Raw genomic sequence first — 21,973 nt, 5'->3', positions numbered from 1 at the left:
TTCATGATTCCTGCTGATAACTATTCATACATATATTTTAAATGTATATGTTATATAGCACTTAAAATGAGGTCATGTGAATAAACAGTATCTCCATTGTGGTATAACTCCAGTAGGCAGCTAAGCACCACACAAATGCTTGCTCAGTTGCTCCAGTGGAATAGGGGAGAGAATCAGAAATCATGCATAACAGTTCCTTGGGAAGACAAATGCCATAACTCAGAATGATGCCTTCCCTACCCTCTTTCCTCCTAGCTTTTATTGCTGAGCAAGACATCATACGGTACAAGATATACGTCTCATCATTTGGGTTCAGCTATCCTGGCTGTGTCCCCTTCCAACTTCTTGTGCACCTTCAGCCTCCTCATTGGCAGGACAACATAAGAAGCAGAAGAGACTTTGACTCTGTGTAAGCACTGCTCTGCAACAACTAAAACATGTTTGTGCTATCAACAATGTTTTCATCAAAAATTCAAAATGTAGCACCATATCTTTTCTTCTTTCGATGAAGAAAATTAACTCTGTCCCAGCCAAAACCAAGATAGACCCTTCTGTGGTTTCAGTATAGTGCCAGGGCTGCTGTTGACCCTCTTCCTTGTACTTTCATCTGTCTAATAAACAACATTCTTTGTCCAGTCATACTTCAACAACAACAACAATAATAATTTATCTGCAGTGACTAGTAGTGCAAATCATTAGGCAATCGAATTATCTTCATGGGCCATGCTGGGATTATGTTATCTGCAGTTAGACACAGTTGGTTTGATTGCCATCCAGTTTTTGGAGAAACAGACTATGTAGCAGGAATGGCACATTTAGCCTTAGAATCTTATAATTAATATTCATTATTATTCATTTGTTGTCATTTGACACATCTGAAGATGACACTTAAAATTGCTGTATGGTAGTAGTTTTCAATTAGTTATTATTAAAGATACTTCAGTTACTTCAAACTGGAACAGATTTGGACTTGTCTGTATGGAGAGAAAGAACAGCATACAGTCATTCTGTACAAGGGATAGGCTGCGTAGGGTAGCGATTGTTTATAAAGGTTTCTGTACTTGTTCCAGAAAGAGTCATCTTAAGAACTATAAGGTTTCGCTTGACATGAGTGTCCTATTTACCTCCTTTTAACATTTAATATTTTGAAATTTGAGTTATGGTTCACTAGTGATTTTGCAATTTTTTATGTATGTTTAAGCTACGCTAGGCCTTCTCAGTGCAAGACTTAAAAGGGTTTGGGATGAGTTCTGAGTTTTAAAGCATTGAGCCTCTTCCAGTGTTTTGACACAACTAATTTGACTAAAGCAAACTGCAATTCAACTATACTTCTGGGTAATTGCTGCCAAAAAAAAAAAAGCACACAGCAGAGTCCATTTACAATGTGCTGTTGAAGCAATAAATCTGTGAAAAGAATAACATGTGTTTAATTTCAGTAAACCTCTCCTTAAATTTTTTTAGGAATGTTTGGAGGCTTATGGTGCTGTATAGAACCTGCTGGCACATTACTTAGGAGAAACTTAATTTTTACCACTGTAGCTAGTAACATGTATTGAACGCTTTACAACACAGGAAAAGAAAGTAGTATTAAAGACTAACAGACAAAACTAGTTATACCTAGGAAATCTGGGGTGGGGGGGGGGGAGGAGGGGATGGCGCAGGGGGCAAAAAAGGATACTTCTAAAAAAAAAAATAGAATGTTAAATGTAAGAATGACCTTAAAACAACAATTTGAAAATAATAAATAGTAGGAATCTTGTTATGACAATCCTATATTGATCGTAACGATCCTATATTTGCCCATTGTACTGTGCCTTCCCACTTATTGGAGACTTAATTTTCCATGTGAAGCTGGGTGCTGATGGTTTAAATTGGTAGGAATGTTGTCATACTCTCACAAATTTAGCTGGCAGGGCAAGAGATGGGATTCCAGTAGATGTTGTGTGTTTTTCAGTGTGGTTTGTGTTCACATGAATATGAGCAAAAGGTAATGTTTTGGATCATAAATAACTTTTTTTTTTTTTTTTTTTTTTGATTCAATGTTTTCCAAAGGAGGATGGGGGTGGGGTGAGGTGAGGTGAAGTGAAGTGAGTAAAGTTTGCTGGTAGCTTCTGTCCAATCCTAGTCAGGAGGAACCTTACGTTAAACAGGAAAAAATAATCGTAGGCAGCACTTGTGGATTTGACCATGCTGTAGCAGTAAATTCTGAGCTAGGAGGCACAGGAGAATTACACAGACTAAAGGCAGGTATAGATAGCATTCAGTGTGACTTATTACATTTACAGATTTCCTCTAGTGTCCTAATGACTTAGCTCACAGTGACAGGAGGAGGAAACAATTGTGTATTTGCTGATTGCGGGATCATTATGAGCTATCAAGCATGTTGTAGGTATGAAAGAAACCTCTAATTGGTCAAATTTCACGCAGCTATGGTGAAATGAGAGCTGCAATATGGCTTGCTGATGATCAGAGAGAAGAATTCAGTGGTGGCTACAAGGATAATTATAGTAGTAAAGCCTGTTTCATCAAGCAATGATCAAAGGCAAGTGTGTTTATCTTCACACAGCAGAAACTGCGATAGAGTATGATTGCTTTTTATAAAAACAATGGAGTGAATATTAAGGAGCTGGAAAGCTGGCCAAGAAATAAAACAATGCAGACTCAGGATCAGATGGGTCTAAAATAATAGCTGTGAATAAACTCAGGTTAGAAAACTGCAAAGATTTCCAACTATTAGAAGAGAAAAAAATGAACCAATTTTCAAATAAAAATCAGCAGCAGTTATACTGAAACTACTTTAACTAACAATAAGAGCAAGGAAATATATTTAAAAGGAATTTAGGCTGATAAAGGATCTGTACTACCAAGGTGATTGTAAGAAAGTCTGTATTTTACAAACTCTTGAATGCATAGGGGGATGGACTTGATCTGCAGAGCTACCACATGTAAAATGCAAAGGGAATTTGTACTCTCAGTACTATTTCTCATGCTTTACTGACTCTCTCAATGCTTCATGTCTTATGCAGTGAGAATTCAGGTAGTATAATGAGAATTATAAAATGCATGCTGTGCTTGACATAGGAAATAGGATTTGATTTATCAAGATGAGTTTAGTAGAATCTGGCAATAATATTGAATTTAAATTTGTAAGCAAACCTGCAATTTCATGAGTGATATATAATTCTCCTTGTTTGCTTGCCTGGCTACAAGAGAAATGCTAACTAGTCTTTTATGACTTGGAGATGTTAATAAAACATCTCAAAATCCACTGTTCTGGGTCAGTCACTAGAGACATCAGCCAAGCATTCTCTCTTCTGGGTTTTCCTTCAGGATGTTGTAATTTGCTCTGAAAAATATGCATAGCATGTTTTAATACTGAGTGATCCTCTCAGCACTGGAGGAGTCCAGACAATTCAGTTGGTAGCCAGTGGTCTTCTCCTGCTGGGTTTTCCTGCTTTCTCTAGAATGCATTTTAGTGCATTTTCCTCTATCACAGGTGGTGCTTAAATAGTTTTTTGGTTCCTTATAGCCACAGCTTAATCAATCAGAACCTGAGCAAGAGCTTCCTGCAGGGAAAAAAAAGGGGGGGGGGGGGGGGAAATCTGGAGGTGCAACATAATTTCAGTTTTTGATTATTGGTTTAGGAGTTTTACTGACTTCTTCTGGAGATCAAATGGCAAGTACATAGTAATCAAAACACGTTGACTTTCCTGGAGACAGTGACATGAGCTAAACAAATGGACTCCATGAGTTGTTGTGTTTACAATCAGGTGATATTTTTAATTATGTGAAATATCAGAGCGTTCATTGATTTAAGCTGGTTTGTGAAGAGGTAGTCACATGAAACTGATGCCCAACATATAACACTACACAGAAAATTGTGGCACTTAGAGGGACTTTTGTCAGGCTCCTGTGTTTCACTGCTGATTGCAGTGAGTGGACACCTGATTTTAAAAGAACACAAACAGTTTAGGAACTACATGCTTTTGCCTAAGAAATGCAGTTAAAATAGGGAGATCAGAATTTATAATTTTTCTGTATTTTTGTTTGCAATTTCATTGCAATAGTGCAGTGAATGCCTATTCACTAGCACTTGGGCTGGGTCAATCCCAGGTTTTTTATATAGACTGGGAGAAGAACTTGAGAGCAGCCCTATGGCAGGACTTGGGGGTCCTGCTGGACAAGAAGCTGGACATGAGCCTGCAGTGTGCACTTGCAGCCCAGGGCAACTGCATCGTGGGCTGCATCAGAAAAGGGATGGCCAGCAGGGAGAGGGAGGTGATTATCCCCCTCTACTCTGCTCTTCTGAGGCCCCACCTGGAATACTGCATGGGGCCTCCAGCACAAGAATGATGTGGAACTCTTGGAATGGGTCCAGTGGAGGGCCACTAAGATGATCAGAGGGTTGGAGCACCTCTCATATGCAGAAAGGTTGAAGGAACTGGGCTTGTTTAGTTTGGAGAAGAGAAGGCTCTAGGGAGACCTCAGTGCGGCCTTCCAGTACTTGAAGGGAGTGTGTAAACAGGAGGAGGAACACCTGTTTCATATGTTGATAGTGATAGGACAAGGGGGAATGGTTTTAAACTAACTTGGGAGATTTAGGTTGTAAATTAGGAGAAAGTTTTTCACTCAGAGGGTGGTGAGGCACTGGAACAGGTTGCCCAGAGAGGTTGTCCCATCCCTGGAGGCATCCAAGGCCAGGCTGGATGTAGCTCTGGGCAACTCTGCCTGGAGCACGGGGGTTGAAACTAGATGATCTTCAAGGTCCTTTTCAACCTAGGCTATGATTCTATTATTACTAGAGAGTTGTGTAATGAATGCTGCTGAGTAATAACTTGATCGTTCTGCATTTATTGGAATTTTTCAGAGAATGAGGAGTGTATGTTTCTGTCAATGTATAGTAATTTTTAAACCCTATAAAATGGCAAGAGAATCAAGGGATGTAACAACTTTATGATTTTAAGGTTACTCTTCAAAAATTATGGTGCTGGAAAATGGGGAATTCTTACCTGCTCTGAAATTTGCCTTAATCTTTAGCAAAGAAGAGCTTGTGTACCAATTCACAACACACACCCTTATCTTATTTAAAAACAAAAAACAAAATAAACAAACAAAAAAAACATGCATCACGTAAGGTAAAGCCCATTTTGAAGAAAGTCCGTGAATGTGTTATTACCACTACACATTTATTACAACAGTCATGTATTCTATCATGGGAAATATTTTAGCTTTTCATCTTTAGGATGAACTTCTGTGGATTTAGAAAACTTCATGCAAAAGAAGAAAGCAAAAATTGTGAGAACCTTTATGGTAAATCCAGATACCATAGAACATATGATAAAATTGACAGTGCTGAATCAAAAACAAACAAACAAAAAACACAAAACAACAACAACAAAGAAAAACAAAACAACAACAAACACAACAGAAACAAATGTGTTAAAGATGGATAAGGAAATTATAAGGATTATATATATTCCAGTGATACAGGTAGTTTTTTGATTTATACCTGTGTTGATACATGTGCCTTTACTGCTTTTTCTTTCTTTACCTTAAAGCCAGAATTAACCGAAATGCTTTATAATTTAGTATTAAGGAGAAGTTTGCCTGAAGCATTGAAGAGCTGGCGTGAAATGCTTGGAAAATCAGTTTGGATTATCTACACTTATGTTAATTTTACCGTATCTGTTTTTGATGTTTCAGTAATAGACAAAAAAAAAACAAACAAACAAAAAAACCTACACACACCAAAAACAAAACAAAACAAAACCACCAAAAAACACAACTTAGCATAAGTGTGTCCTTTAGCTTTAAAGACATTGTAATGCAGCTGTGCAGACTGGTTACAGCCTAAGTGTTAATTTTCTCAGATGTGAGATAGAAATTTCCCAACACACTCTACAAAAATCCCAATTTTCAAGCCTTTACCCTGGAGATTTGAGTACTGAACTGCACACTCTAATCTGAGAGGTCTATTTTCTAGTCTCAGATTCTAGTGGTTTGGGGGAAAAGTAAGTGAACTGCGTATTCCACAAATTAGCACTATTTGGGACTAGTGAGAGTAGGTTTTTTGCATAGTTGAGCGATTCTTGCAGAGACTATAGATTATCACTGGTTTACCTGCTGAAATTTAGATGCTTTTTCTTAGTTTAGTTGCATATTAGCAAAATACGCATTCTTAAAAGAATCTAGGTCTTTTAGGAAGATAGATTGCATGTCACTGAAAACTGAATAACTAAGATTCAGAACTCAAAACTAATGGGAAGCCTGAAGGCATTGAATCTGGTGCATGGTTATGAAGCAGTATGTCCCTGCTGAGATATTCTAATCACAAAGTAAGTTTGCTACTTCTCTACTACTCTTCAGCAAGTAGGAAACTAAAAGGTATAGGGTCTTGTATGGGTCTAATAAAAAGTTTTCCTTTCTTCTGAAGGAAGAGCTTCATCATCCTCATCCTAAATGATAAGATGCATTTAGTTTTCACATTAAAAACTGTTATCTGAAGTAAAGTTTTTAAAGGAAATTAATGTAGCTTTCCTGTTCCAGAGCTAGAAAAAATAAAAAAATAAAAAATAGAATTTCACTTTGAGCAAAAGTCAGTGTTGCTGTTGGAACTTTATTTTGGCAGTGCTGTGGTATTTGGTATCCTGGATTTTTTTTGTTGTTGTTGCTTTTAAATATTTATTTATTTATTTTGTTATAGTTTAACGGCACATACAATACAATATACATGTGTTTCTGGTGTTGCTGATTTAACCTTGAGTTGGAACTTTCCATCTATAAACACAGTTCAGAAAGAAAAGGGAAAAGTTAGATAGAATCAACAGATTGCCAAAACATTTTTTATGGAAAAGGAAAGGGAGATGAAAAATTAATTCTGCCTGTATCTTGGTACAATTCTCTTTATATAATCTGTTATATCTTGGATTTTTATTACTGAATATTCCCTAGTAATCTTCAGAGTGTACAGCTATATGAATTGATTTTGAATATCAAGTGATATTTCTTGCATTTCCAGATGGGTTTTGTAAACGTGAGATGTTTTATGTATGTGACCATTAAAAAATACTCTGAAGATACTAAAAAAAAAAGTCACAGGAGTGTCTACTATATAGTGGGTATTTGTTGTTAGCATCATTTTAGAGAATATCTGATAAAACTACAGGTGACGTAATTTGACGTAATTTTGCATCCTTCAATGTCTGTTGTCTTATAATGATAGCTGAAGAATTAGGGAATTCTACATAGCACAGAGGCAACATACCATCAAGTCGCTGAATGACAGTTTCTTGTGTAAAGAAATCAGTTTTTGTGTTTCACGTTACCTGCAAGAAATATGGCCAGCCCAGTAGGCTATAAGGGAAGAGGCACACTTTGGCTGTGGAGGTAGGGCAGCAAAGTTTTGCTGGTAGAAGCGCAGGAGATCCTAGGGGTAGAGGTTTTGTTTTGAGGAGGTGTGATGTGGTGTATGTTGCTAAGGAAAGGTATTTGTGGGGTAGGTGAGAAGACTTGAGATATGCAAAAGGATTTCAGACTGCAAGATACAAATTATTTTTTAGTGTAATGGGGAAACTGTCACTGTATCAAAGCAGACTGTTTTAAGGTCCCACTGAACATCTGAAAAACATGAATAAAAAACAACAGGTATTTCATATCCCTGTCAGTTTCGTAGTTGTGATCATATATCACACTGCCTCAAATGCCTGGTTTCCAAGGTTTGTTACAGTTGTCACAACTCTCAAGTGACATTTAAGAAACTATTAACTTCAATGAATTGCAAGATCGCTATTAAATATTTGACAGCATTGACTCATTTTCAAAGCTACAAATCTGTTAGTTTCTTCAAGTTCTGGTTCACTTATGGACAGCAGTAGACAGCAGACCAGCTATGTCTGTAAGCATTTGCAGTGCAGGAATCACAAGAACAGCATTTGTATGGATGTATTACTCATTATAAGGTAGGGGAAAGGATACTTTTAAAAATAAATCTCAAAATAAAGTGGATTCTGTAAGTCATTGAAAGTCAGTAGTTAAGGATCTTAGTAGATCTTCAGTAGTTAAGGATCTTAGTAGATCATTTTGCAGCTTTTTCTTAGGGTAATTTTTACTAATATTCTTAATTTGTTTTTGAGATCTTATTTACTGTTGTTGGAAAGAGAAAGCTAACTAGTTTTCTTTTATTATCTAGTCATCCTTTCTCATACTCAAGAAGTTAAATCCTTCATGTGTGGCAAATGAGTCTTTTCTACTTTTAATCTTGGAAATGAACATATGTGAGGATGAGGAATTGATCTGTTTTTTTCTACTCCACCTAAAGTTCATGTGTACTGAAAAGCTACTCGTAGCTACTGGGGTTTGTGGACGCTGTGAGTGTATAACATACATATTTGCTCTGTTCTTATATTCTTTCTTGTTATCTACCGTTCTGCATTGTCAGAGAGATGATACTTTACAGTATCGACCTTTATTCTGGCCTAGTCCAGTGGTTCATATGTGCTTAATATAGATGTTCTTAATATTGTCAGTCACCAATTTTTTCAGTGGTGTAAGTGATCAGTCAGTCTGGCAAAGTAGGGTGGGAACAACTTTGCTAGATGAAAGATTTTCCCGGAGAAATGGGATATTGAGATTTGAGAAGGGAAATTCTGAAAAATTATGCCTGTTATGTATTTTTGTTGAAAGACAGCCCTGTAAAAAAAATAAAATTGTAATATTTGAAAATATTTCAACTGTTTTCATCAGACAGTAAAGAAAGGGACAAGTGCTAAAATCTACTTTAGATATTTACATTCTGTAAATCTAACACTTGAAATATAACATGACAGATCTCAAATGAGTTATAAAATAATTTATTGCACTTGCACAGCCTTACTAAAACATTTTTATTTTGGTGTTGTCAATGACTGTTTGTGGTTACTTCTTAACTGGACTGTACTTTGTTTAGATATCATCCTGCATTGTGAGGACAGTTTAAAAATCATTGCAAATATTAGTATATTGTGAATTTAAGGCAGCATTTGTACTGAATACACAAGTAATTTCTAATAGTGTGTTTACAGAGGGAGACTTAGGTCTAAAAAAGGAAATATTTTATTTCTGGCTCAGAAACATGAAATTTGGAATCTGGCGGAAATGCCAGACATCTTAGGGTTTGGCTGGCAGTGAATTAATGGGAAAATGGAAGGTTTAGGGGGAACAACCACAAACTGTGTCTGGGTGGACCTGGCATCTATAGTTTCTTTATCCATTGGTCTCCTTTACTTCATTTTCTTTTCAACAAATGAGATTCTGTTAGATTGGTGGCCTTTCTGTGAGCAATTTACACTTCATTCTCCACTTTCTGCTTGCGAGATCTTGCTCAGCAGAGTAAAGTTATGTGAATAATAGCACCCATTGAAATGGGTGCTAACCCATCTCAATTTTGCGTGCTTCACTATTTCACAACTTCATTCATACCTATCAGAAATGAAGAAATTATTTTACATGTGCAGTATCAGCTTGTGTCGATAAAAGTAGTCATCATCTTAAATATAATGAGAATGGAATCCTGTAGGGAGTGATTTTACCAAAGATTCGGGGTAATGTCTACTTAAAGTCCTCTGCTAGTTGTTTTATTTGCAAGAGTTAAAAAAAAAAAAAAAAAAAAAAAAAAAAAAAAACATGAAAAAAAAAAATGTTTCTACAGACCTTAAATTTTGGGGCCAGTACTGAAAGCACGCTTTGATCTTAATAGTGTCTGCATAACAGTCTGACTTTTTTTCCCCTCTATCAGGGCTGTAAGTTAGGACATTATGCATAAGTATATATACTTACATAGTGCCCAATCCTACCTTTAAAGGACAGAAAGAGTTGGTTTAAGTCTCAGTTCAGCATTGAAAGCCTATCAATAGAGATAACACTGCCCCTCCCCCTGGTCTTACTGCTTCTAATTCTGTGCAGCAGCTTGGAAGAAGCAGGTAGACAGAGAAAACGTCTAGGAAAAGTACAATGTGTATACTGTGCAAAGCCCGGAAATGCAGTTAATTGGAGACAGAAGTTGCTGGCACTTATGAATTGTTTCCTCAGCCTTCAGCAATGAAGGTACTTAAGGACGGAAAGCTGTAGCTTGTTTGAATAGCGAGAACATGCAAAGTGCTTACCCTGTTATTTGCAGTTTGAAAAGATGTTTGAGCTTGCTTTGTTGTGTGCTTTACTGAGAGTTAGAGGCTTTTGTTTGTGCTGCGTTTCAGCTATAGTCAAATCCTGGTAGCAGTGTTAGAATCATGATACTGATACTAGTCTTGAGTTTTAAAATCATGGAGGAAAACCTGCTTCAGACTGGACAACAATATGTAAATTAAAGATTTTGCCTCAGAACTAAAATCTTAAATTCTGAGACAGTTTACTAAGAGTACAAAGCCTTAAATTACCACAATATGTTTTAAAATTGGCAAGTATTGAAATAGTAAATAAGAATAATCTTTTCCAATGTACACTGAAGAAAGTTTCATTTTTATACTATAGGTGGCATAAATTGAGTTCTGAGGAACTGATCCATCTCTCACATGAATATCTGAGTGCTGATGGTTTCAATATTGAAGACTTTCTCCATCTGATATGAATGAATATTTCCTAAGACAGTCTCGCTCTGTTCTTTAGGCAGCATGGTAAGGCTGTGAAGTGCAGCTTTTTACAGCTGGTCCTTGCACACTGCTTGCATCTGCTTCACAAGACAACAGAGAGTGAACTGCAGGGAAGATTTTTATTGAGGTCATGACAAGGCAATGTTATGCCCACTTTTTACTGATACCTAGTTTGAGATGCTTGTGGAATCAATAAAGAGGAAAAAAAAAAAAGGCAGGAAAGGTGTAACACAGTAGGAGTCTTATTTCATATGAGAATTCGGAAATTTTGAATCTATTGCTTGTTTTGAAGAACATACCATTATTAGATACATATGTGTAAATGCAAGCATACAGCTGATAGTAATAACCCGCAGTAGGTAGGCAGATACATAAGTCTGTACTGCTTCATGCATTGTCAGTGTGAGCAGTGTGGCAGGCTTATTTCAAGTTCTGTTCTAGTTCCATAGATTTGTGGGTTTGTTTGTTTGTTTGTTTTTATCATTGTTTTAATGTCTGTACTGGGTGTCTGTACCCAGGTGCTGGCAGCAGGGGGCTAACACCTCTGTGACAATGTATGTAAGAATGGGTAAAACATGTGAGGAGGGAAGGAAAAAAATGTGAGAAACATCCATGAAGAGAGCAAGGCCAGAGAACGAAGGGGAGGAGGAGGAGGTTCTCCAGGTACTGGAGCAGAAATCTCCCTGCTGCCAGTGGAGAAGACCATGCTGGAGCAGATATTCAAACTGCTGCCCATGGAGGACTCTAGGCCTCCACAGGTGGATCTGCCCTGAAGGAGATTGCAACCTCTGGAGAGCCCATGCTGGAGCTCCTGAGTGTCTGCAGCCCATGGGGGCAACCCACACCGAATCAGAGGCAAAGTCTGAGAAAGATGGAGCAACAGAGAACATGCTGACCATACTCATCATCCTCCCCTGCTCCACTTATGGTGTGAAAGGTGGTGTTTTAATTTATCTTCATTTCTTACTATCCAAGTGAGAGAGAGCAGCGAGGTGGGTGTTTGGCAGGTGGCTAAGGTCAGCCCACCTGGTGCGTTTCTTGCGGAGTGAAGCATTTTCCTTTGATATGCCAAGAAACTGGGTTAAAAACTACTACTACTTAAGAGACTAATGCTAAATTGTAGACCACTGAGAAATCATCCTTCAGAGCCTGTAATCTGCATTCTTAAAAAAAAAAATAAAAAATTGGATATTTCTGCCATTTCTTTGAAGTCTGTGTCATGATGTCTTCATTTATTATTACATTTCACCGAACCTCTGTGTAGAAGATGCAGCATATTGGCAAGATGCTTTCATAAATATTTTCTGGTAGCTAAAGTCTTCTTTTTGACAGTATTATCTGTGCCCTAAATCTTCTCTGGGATGTTAAAATAACCTAGGATATTAAAATGGGAACCACTTAATGTCTGGGTGTAGTACACATTCATGAATATTTTTCTGTTACTCCATTTTTTGTGATAATGACAGCAAAGAAAAAAAAAATCCCTTTATCTAACTTTGCAGTTCTTAGGAAAGCATATTCATTTTTATTACTTTCCTTCACTGCATAGTTGTGTAAATTCTTCAAGAAACAGCATCATGTTCAAAATCTGAGTTGTTTCAATTTGGAGTGATAATAAGCTGCTACTCTGAATTGTTTTGCAAGGAATGAATTAGAATGTAGGAATTGCAGTTACTTCCTAATCAAGAAATTTCTTGGCTTATGCCCAGTATCTGATGACTATATGCATAGGTGGTCTTCACAGATTAATTTAAATTTAATGTTTGTGTATCTTTTCATAGCAATATAATTTTATTAGAAACAGTAATATTACTTCAGGTTTTCACAGGTACTTGACAGAAAGTAATATCCTTATGTATACTCCAAACAGGAAAAAATAATAGGCCATAGTTTTAGAAAAGGAATGCTGGAAAGAAAAAGGTAGCATGAGTGTTATAACACAAATATTTGAAGTAATGTGCCATAATAGTTTCTGGTATGGTATCTTTCACCAGTTGGAGTTGCCCAGAACATGCAGATTTTTTTTTTCTTCATCTCTGATCTGTGTGATCCAGTTGGATGTAAAATAACAGTTTTCTTACTTAAGAAATCTAACCCACGTACTGTTTTTGTGGGTATTGACATGTTTTAGATGTCAGCTCTTCTTGTGTTAGATAAAAGCAAACGTTTGGTCTTCTTTGAGGACTAGTGTTCTTAATTGGCTTTTTGCATCAGTTTATTTTAAGAAAGTTGATAGTCCTTGTATGTGAATGTATGTTGTAGAAAACTTTTATTTATGAGGGCAAATGTCCACTCTAAAATACATGTGGTAGATGTGTGTCCATTTCAGACTGTGCATACTTAGTTCTGTATAATACATAATACTTTGCATGCTCATTTAATAAAGTCTGCTCTATAGTTTTAAGCTCACACTATGTTGTGTAGATTGGTTAAGATGCAGGACAAGTACCCAGTTCATTCTTTCTTAGGAGGTTTGAAGAATTTTTTGCCAAATGATGTTGTCCTGGGCATGAACTCCTCTGAGATGTATTTAAGTTTTATCTTACTTAGGTTAGAAACTTGAAAATGCAGACATAAATGAATGCAGTGGGAAAAATATACATGGTATGTTATTTTTGCATGAGGTAAGTCCACCATCCCAGTAAGCTTTTCAGTTACAGCTACAAGCACTGTTAGCTATTCAGTTGATATTGGTGAAATAGATCAGTTCCTCAGAACTCACTTACCAAAAGCTACCTGGTACTAGCCCAGTTGCACATTATTTCATGCATTTGTTTAGTCTTTGTTTCATTACGCATCTTCATGACATAGGGGTTTTGCCATTTTGACTGAAGTCTGTATTTAGTCCTAGCATCCAGTTGGCATCCAATATCTGAAAAAACTTTCAAAGTGTGGTGCTTGAATGCCTAGTTTTGTATTTCTCTACTTTCTGTGTTCAGTTTTATAGTAGAAGATAATCTTAATTCCACTTGCAATGATTATGAGAAATTAGGAACATTATTATGAGGATAGGGATTCAACTTCTCTTTATTAAATATGAAATTGTTCAAGAGGTGGAGGAATAGTGATGTGTTTTTGAAAGTAGTCACAATGATCACAAACGTATTTGGTTACTCAGATTTATCTGACAACTACCCATTTGAATATATATAACTGAAGTTAGTTTTATTCAATAAATTTTACATCAATTTTCAGTTCTTTAACTTATGGCCGAGAACACTGAGTATAATTTTTGGAATTCTGTACTGATGGACTAATGTTCAGTTGATGTAAGGAGCTGAAAACCAATGTAAAATGTCAGTGATCTTGGCACAGCTTCTCAGTATGTCTAGATGGCAATCTGAAGAACAGCATCTTAAAGCTGTATTTTCATTTCACAGCAAAGGGAATGAAGACAGAAAAAATATGCTGGATGTCTTATGATTCAATCTTTTTTGAAGATTAAAGGGCTAAGGCCTTTTGTGTAGGTACATGAGTCAAAAATACGTATCTGTCCTAAATCCAGAAATTATCAGCATATTTCAGATTTTACTAGCATAAATAATGATTTATACAAACAAACAAACAAAAGATGCCTGAGTAAAATTCAGGGTTAGATATAAAAATCAAATGAAAGTATTTTATGCAGTTTACAGGTATTTGAGAATTATACTTTTAAATTATACTTCATTTAACTTTACTATTTATAGTTAAATATTAGCTTAGCTAATTGTTACATCAGGGTAAACTTACAGAGGTAACATTATGCTCCACATAACAGATGAGTGCCATCTGGTACAGAAAGTACCTAATAGTATGAACATAGCTGACCTTCTGTGTAACATCCAAAGCTCATGGTAAAGGTAAACTGACCTAAAAAGTGCATGCAAGAAGAAAACAAAACAGACAAACTTACTCAGCTACTTTTAAGTTTGTGTACAATGTTAATGATGAACTTCCAACAGCTGTTCAGGATTCTACAGCTAGTGTGTCTGACTAAAAAATTAAAAACCTGTACTTGCTTTTATTTAATGTGAATGTGAAGAGAGATTTTGTTTTTGTTTTCTTGTGTTTGTTCTTAAAGTAAACACTGGTTTGAAGGAAGTCATAATTTGTAAGACATATAAAATTTCATTTTATTTTCTTACTTTGATCAGAATTTCTTTTTGATTTATCTGAATGTCAGGCAGAATATCCAACATGATAATGATGTCTACATAATCCCAGAAGAGACAAACTTATTTTCTATTTCTGTCTATTTGTACTACATGGAAATATACAGGAGAGTTCTTCGATTCTTTTAGTCATATATACAGTGTTTTATTTTTGTAGTAAAACTGTTTAATACATTTTTTTGGTTTAGAGAATGGTAAATTCCACTGTCAGTCTTACTGATCATGTATTCAAGGGGAGAAAGAAAAGATGAGCACTGAGCATTAGTGACTCTGATAGGAACCTGTGTGTTTTGGGACTTTAGTAGTTTAAGCTGAGTTAGAGTTGGATGGTATTTATATAAGTAAGTTTTTGTTTGTTTATTTTAACTTTGACCAAACTCTTGTCATACATGTATTAGGTGTGCATGTAGTATGTTAGATTTTTGTGTCTGTTTCTGTGCATAAACATGGTGGGGAAAAAAAGCTAACCATTTAAATGGCTATAATAGAAAGTTTTTCTGTTTTAGCTGCTGGTAACCTGGGAGGAATTGCTGTCTGTTTGCTTATTTATTTACCTACTTACTTAAGTTAAAAATGTGCAAAAGGAGTCATTAGTTTTTTCAAGCTTCATAAATGTTCAGGATGTATTCTTACTGCCTAAATTATTCTTGTTTTTTCATTAAATACAATTATCAAAAAAATTGACAATACATTGAGTTATAGAGCTAGTGTATAGACTTTTCTGTACATGCTGTACATATTTAAATGACCCCGTGGGTCTCCCAAAGCAAGCTTTTAACATTCCAGATCTTTTACTGAGCATCTGCTACTGGCATGTAGCCACCCACCCACACATTTCATTGAAATAAATGAAATTTATGCAACTGAAGTAAAAGGACTTGTAAAATATGAAGGTAGTCACCTTGCTAGTAAGGTTACTAAAACAAAGGGTTTTCTTAAATGGAGCTTTGTGTGTGTGTGTGTGTGCATGTGTATTTTTGTGTGTGGTGTGTGTGTTTTCCTTCTGCAGAACTGTGTGCACAATTATATAGTTTATTTGATTCTTATCTTATGTGTTCCTTTTGTTTTCCTTTGCAGATGGGGTTTATACAGATTAATGAGGACTTCATATTTATTGAGCCACTCAATCGCACTTTGGCTGTGACAGGTCATGCACACAGGGTGTACAGACGAAAAAGGTCCGTAGAGGAGAAAATAACTGAAAAGCCAGCTTCTCAGAATCAGTACTGTGGTGTTGTTACAGGTAATATACAAATCTCACTGAACAGACTTAATGTAGTAGACATATTCTAAGATATGTAGATAATAGTTAAAGGCAACAAAACCAACAAAAGCATATCTGATTATTCTCGTAGTAGTAACTTATGGTGGACTTCAGGATGGCATGCTAAGGATGCATTTTCACCCCTCAGAAGAGGGAACTGTTAGTTAGTACTGCTTCTTAAATGACTGATTATATTTGAAAGTAGAAACATTTTGGCCATTTTTAATTTCAATTACAACCTATTTCTTTGTCCTCTCTATCGTCTTGGTAGTTGCTGGTTTGCTTGCTATGTGCAGTGCTCGTACTCAATTTTCAGTTTTAAAACACGAGCAAAGTTCATTCCAGTTTCAGTTGTTAATGTTTTGAACTTCCAAATAAGTTTGACACTGAATGTAAATGATCTTTATAACACTGTTCTTGTTTTATGATTGCCACTTAAAATAACTCTGTGATACAACCTTAATGGAGGGTAGAAACAGTTTTTCAAGTAGAAGGGTTTCAACCAAGTTTGGTGCATAGGGATCATGTAGTTATGTTCACTGGGGAGGAAAAAAAAAGCCTTTTGTGAAAGATAATACTCTGTTGTTCTTGTTTCATCATCAGTTTCTTTTCTTCAAAGGAGAGTGGACATCTTAGTCTTTTAGATATCCTCACCATGAGCTGAGGATATTTTTAATGCTGTTGTGTGAAATTAGTTTTTTGTTTTGTTTTGTTTTGTTTTGTTTTTCCTTCATGTCTCCTAACCTTGTAAAAGAAAAATATTGAGAAATGGTAGAGAAATAGCAGAGGAACCTTGTATGGCTAGAGAGCTGGAATCCATGTCAGTTGGGGTGAGGTAGTAGGAAATTTCTTCCCTTCAAATTTGTTCTTCCAAACTGGTGAAGAAAGAAGGGTGGATGAAAGTGCAGTTTTCTGGTGCTGATAGTGTCTGTACAGAGAATTAGAGCCAGACTTTCCTTAGAGATGTGCTATGACAGGATGAAAGACAACAGTTCTAAGTACCATTCTGGGCAATTTCAGTTGGACACATGGAAGAAAATCCTCATCAGGGATGGCAGGCAATGCCTTGAGAGTCCATGGAGTCTGCATCCTCAGTGATTTATAAAATGTTGCTGGAAATAGCTCATAAGAGACCTTGGAGCCGGGGGTTGACATAGCTCTGGATATCCCTTCCAGCCTAAACTGTTACTTGGCTGTGTGGTTCCTCATGAACACTTCTAGCACACTGTCTGTTTTATATGGTTACAGAGTAGACTTGACAGTTTTTTGTTGTTGTTTGTTTGTTTTTTACATTCTGGAATTACTGTATTTTATTAGGCTTCCATCCAAAGGTTGAAATAAAAATGAATTGACAAAGCAAGGTTTTTGTTGTTGTTATTAAGAGGAACTAAGTAAATACCATGTAACTTACTCTACCAGGCTCTGTATTTCTCTTACTGACATTGTATTACATTACCACTGCTTATCTAAAAGCAAAATTTTCTATATTAAGAAAAGTTGTCACTACATAATGTAAAGCTGGTTATTCTTATGATATTCTTATGATCATTGTTAGTGCTAAGTGAATTAGAGCATGTGTGCCTGCATGTGTTTGAGAGTGACAGAAACAGAGAAAATGAAAAGTGTGCACGTGTGTGCACATGCAGGTAGGGAAGGGGAGAGAGGCATCTCATAAACAGCAATCTGTGATATGTACGGAAATTAATAAAGTGCAGACTCCTCTGTAAGGAAATTATTTTTCTGTCATGTTCATTACCAGTCATCCTTTCACTTTCTCTTGTGCTCTAAAATGGAAAAGTCAGCTTACTCTGTTTTGATAATCTTATGCCCAAGGCTCTGACTTGGTGCAAATAGTCTGTCAACAGAGATTCAAATTTTTTTTTGAAATAAGTTTCATTATCTTTATTACTAGCATGTAATTTCAAAATAACTTAAGCTGTGCATAACTGATTAGCATCTGCTGGTGTAATCTTTTTGCTAGGGGGTTTTAAATGTCTGCAGTTTCTATCTGGTTCTGTTGCACTAGCAGTACTAGTCTCACTGTGCTATTACAGGTTATTTTACTTATTAGAGCTGCAGTAAGTTATATTGATAAAAGTGCTGTCTATGCCTGGAGCAGCTTGGTGGTGTGATATTCCTTAGCTAATATCACCAGAAAATTCATGCTATGGGCACAGCCATAAAGGTGAATCCTAGCAATAAAAAAAAAAAAAAAAAAAAAAAGAGCTTTTACAGCAATATTAGAGAACTTTAAGTCAAATCCTAAACTAAGTAGATTAATAAGACAGATAAAACAGCTGAAATACTGGGCACACTGATATGCACTGATATGCTTAGGTTTCATGCAGCTGTCCTGTGTAGAGTTGTAGCTGTGTGACACAGTCTAAATGTTTTCTTGGCAGTCCGGCAACTTCTCAGCAGTATGGATCTGTCTGACAGCAGGATCTCCTGCTTCTATGGTACTTGTGTCAGAATAGGTGTCCTGGAACAGGTATTTCTGCTGCTGGTTTTGAGCCAAATTGATCTCAAAGACTGGCTACATATCAAGCAAATATATATTGCCAATGATGAATTGTAATTATTAAAAGGAATGAATGTCGGTACTGGAGGTGTTGAAAGATAACTACTGGATATAATGGCTTTTCATGCAGAACTAAAGGAGGCAATCAAAGAAGGTATTGTTTGTTGTCTGTAGCTGTTGCAGGCTGGATTGAAAGATGCTGCACAGGGGAACTTGTTTGGGGAGAACAAAGAACTTGTTTTTGTGAATGGGGTGCGTTTTTTTCTTACTAGCTGGGGGAGGGAGATAATCATGCTGATGGAAACATATGCTTTCTGGATTTGTGGGAATGTGTTGAATATCCTTTCATTGCACGCGTGTGTGATTTATTTACGTATGTGAGCCAGTTGCATATACACAGACCTGACACTCCACACCTTCTACCACATGGCTCATTTAAAATCAAACTAGATTAGAAGTGTGTTACAGAGAAATCAGAAAAGAAGCAGTTACTATTAGAGCAAAGGTCTACATTGAAAAACTAATCTCTTTTCCTTCTGCTTAATATGAAGCACTTGTTGCAGCCTGAAGTTGATTTTAGAGTTTACCGAGGTCATGGCGCATGCATAAGGCACTCAGGGTTCACGGGTGGAGGGGAGAGATAATCTTCTAAAATATTCATTCCTTTTCACACAGACTAATGAATGAGCGTGCTGGCATTGAATATTGAATATTGTATCTCTTCTGTGTTTTAGAGACTGGAAGCCACTTCTTTTACATTGCTGACAATCAGCAATATGCTGTTTTTCTGAGTTATGAGAAGACTGTGCACTTGGAGCGATGCTATTTTTGCAGAAAAAAAAATATCCAAGTTGAAACTGGATCAAAGGCAGAAGTTTGACTTTATGAGATGAAGACTGGGCTGTTAGCTGGGAAAGCTATGTTAGTTCTTACTCTAAATGCAGTTTTTATCTGATAATCATGAAATTATGCATAAATAATCTTGATCATAGGTCTAGAGTTTTGAGATTGCACTAGAAGAGAGTGGTGCTGCTTGAGGTGTTGGTTCTCATTCCTTTGGTCAGAAGCAAGTTGTCTTTCTGCATTAAGACTTCTAAATCCATGTTGAAACTAAAACAGAGTTATGGTCAGCTGTGTGTATGGCTTCATAAGCTCTTTGATATTCAGCCAGAGTTCTATTCACCATACTGCAATTTCTGTATGACTACTGCACTCATCTTCTTTTCCTGGGAAATACAAAGCATAGGGAGGGATGGTGGTGGGCCCTCTGGTCTGGGCAAGAAGTGGGTGTACACAGAGAAAGCTCCTGTGCATGAAGGCTGGCAAGTGTACAGGAGTCTTGTAGTCCTAGCTTTTTCATGATGTTGACTCGGGTACTTTACACAATCTGGTGCTACAGTGGCTCAATATTCAGTCCTTTTTGTTATTTTTTGGGGGGGCAGGTGGGGAAGGAGGAATTTTTTAGCTTTGTTGATGTGTGTTGTTATTTTTGGTTTATAGCCTATTGAATGTCAAATATACTTGCAAATTTTTCTAGCTTTCTTGCTAGAGCACTAGTACTGGAGTATTTCTAGATTTCTTTCAATCACAAATAGTGAGTTTAAGTAATGTATTGGTATGAAATCTTCATGTTTTTTTATTGTTGTAGCAAAAATCAAAGTCTTAATACACAGAACATTCCTGTAGAATTTTTGCAAGGGTAAGTTTTGAGCTGAATTATACATCTTTAATTTGAAGAAGCATTTTTTTTTCAGTTAATCTGACTTTTATTTTGTTGGTACAGACATTATTGATATAGATATTTTTAGAGGAGTTATTGTTTCTTATCTACTATACCTTCAATAATGAGGAGTTCTTTGCAATTTTTATGAACTTGTTTATGAATGTATGAAAAATCAAGTGTTTTTGCCTAATGCCTGTTTTGCCTGCATATGACAGCAATCACAGCAGTCGTCTGAATGCAACTGCTGCCAAAATTACCAATTATATTTATCTAAAGGTCTGGGGGAAGAGCTAGGATTTTCAGATAAATGAGATCTCACATGATTGGGAATTCTGCCAGCAATTTGGAAAAGGTTGACTGGCCAAGAACAGATTGTCCTTTGGTTTGTTAACCCGGCAGATATCTGAGACAAATGAGGGGCACTGCCCCTTGCAGCCAGCTTGTCTGTGGAGCTGAACAGTCTTCTCATCCACTACAATCCTGAAGAGGATTCAACAGTTTCTGGGGCTGTGTTGGTCTTAGTATTTAGCACAATGCTGTATTAAATAGTGGGCTGCTCACTGTTAGTTTTGAACAAGTAGATCTCTAGCTAAAACTTTAAAATTAAAGTATGTTAACGAACTTCTCAGAACAGCCATGTTGATATTAAAACTTTTCAACCAATAGTTAGTGAGAAAGAAGTGAACAATGAATAAACTATGTGGTTGGAAACTGTACAGGAATCAATCACTGCTCCTTGGAGGAAGCTGGGATTGACCAGATGGCTCAAGAGAGATCTTCTCTAACTCAAATGAGTTTACTGTTTAAATATAGAGCTATAGCCTATTCCTGCAGCATTAAAGGTTTGTGTGGTAGGTTGGTTATATAGCTTATAGGGTGTGTTTTCTTGGTGCAAATCCTGACACTGTAGTTTCATTAAAAACAATTCTCCGAAGAGTGACAAAAGCATATATAATGTTTTATAAACTAGGCTACAAATCCAGTTATCAAACATAAGAAAAGTTTGGGGCTAGCTGTACATATGAGGTTAAACAAATGTTTGAAGTATCAAAATGAGAGAGGCTAAAATTAATATTAGTTTATGAATGTATCTGTTTCTACTTAGGAAATCAAACATCAAATATTTTATTTATTTCTGAAGATTATATGGAGATTTTCATATAAAAATAATATTGTATGCTTATCTGTGTTTGCAAATCTTACATTGTCACTAGCTGTACAGCAGTCTTTTTAAAATGTAGTAGGCTGGCCTAAATCGCTCTTGTACATAACTCTCAATAAATGACTACAGAAGATTTCTGAAGCATTGATTCTTAGTACATACAGTATAAGTACTATAGTACTTTTAGTATACTATTTACATGCAAAAGTATATATATGTTATATTTAAATTTAATCTATGCTATACATATATGTTTATGTTAAATCATGGGTCCTTCTTACACAGATACTTTATATTTTAAAGTCAGTTTGTACTTCAAGTTATTTAAAAATACCTTACAAGGTGATTTTTCAGCACTTTCCTGAAACATGACTTGTTTTTTGAGAATATTCTTGTGTTATAAAGTGAACTGAAGGAACTTTGCTATTAAAGACGAGACTGATTAATTGCAAAACATTTCCTTAGAATTTCTGCATATTTGATTGTTTCCAGAACATGTGTTTATAATTGTCATCTTGAGCATCACT

At 36.1% G+C, this 21,973-nt stretch overlaps 1 protein-coding gene across 2 annotated transcripts in view; it reads left to right on the top strand.

The window, feature by feature from the left end:
• The window catches only part of ADAMTS19 (ADAM metallopeptidase with thrombospondin type 1 motif 19), a 163,110-nt gene that overhangs the window by 17,635 nt on the left and 123,502 nt on the right, over positions 1-21,973 (top strand). For both annotated transcript variants that reach the window (XM_038170694.2, XM_038170693.2), the window contains exon 3: positions 15,854-16,019. In XM_038170694.2, coding sequence (XP_038026622.1) covers positions 15,854-16,019 — 166 coding nt within the window. The remainder of the gene's footprint in view (positions 1-15,853; positions 16,020-21,973) is intronic.

The sequence above is a fragment of the Anas platyrhynchos genome, chromosome Z, assembly GCF_047663525.1.
Source record: "Anas platyrhynchos isolate ZD024472 breed Pekin duck chromosome Z, IASCAAS_PekinDuck_T2T, whole genome shotgun sequence".
In the NCBI taxonomy this organism is placed as follows: Eukaryota; Metazoa; Chordata; class Aves; order Anseriformes; family Anatidae; genus Anas; species Anas platyrhynchos.
The sequence above is the reverse complement of the archived record's forward strand: the minus strand, read 5'-3'. Positions and strand labels throughout refer to the sequence as shown.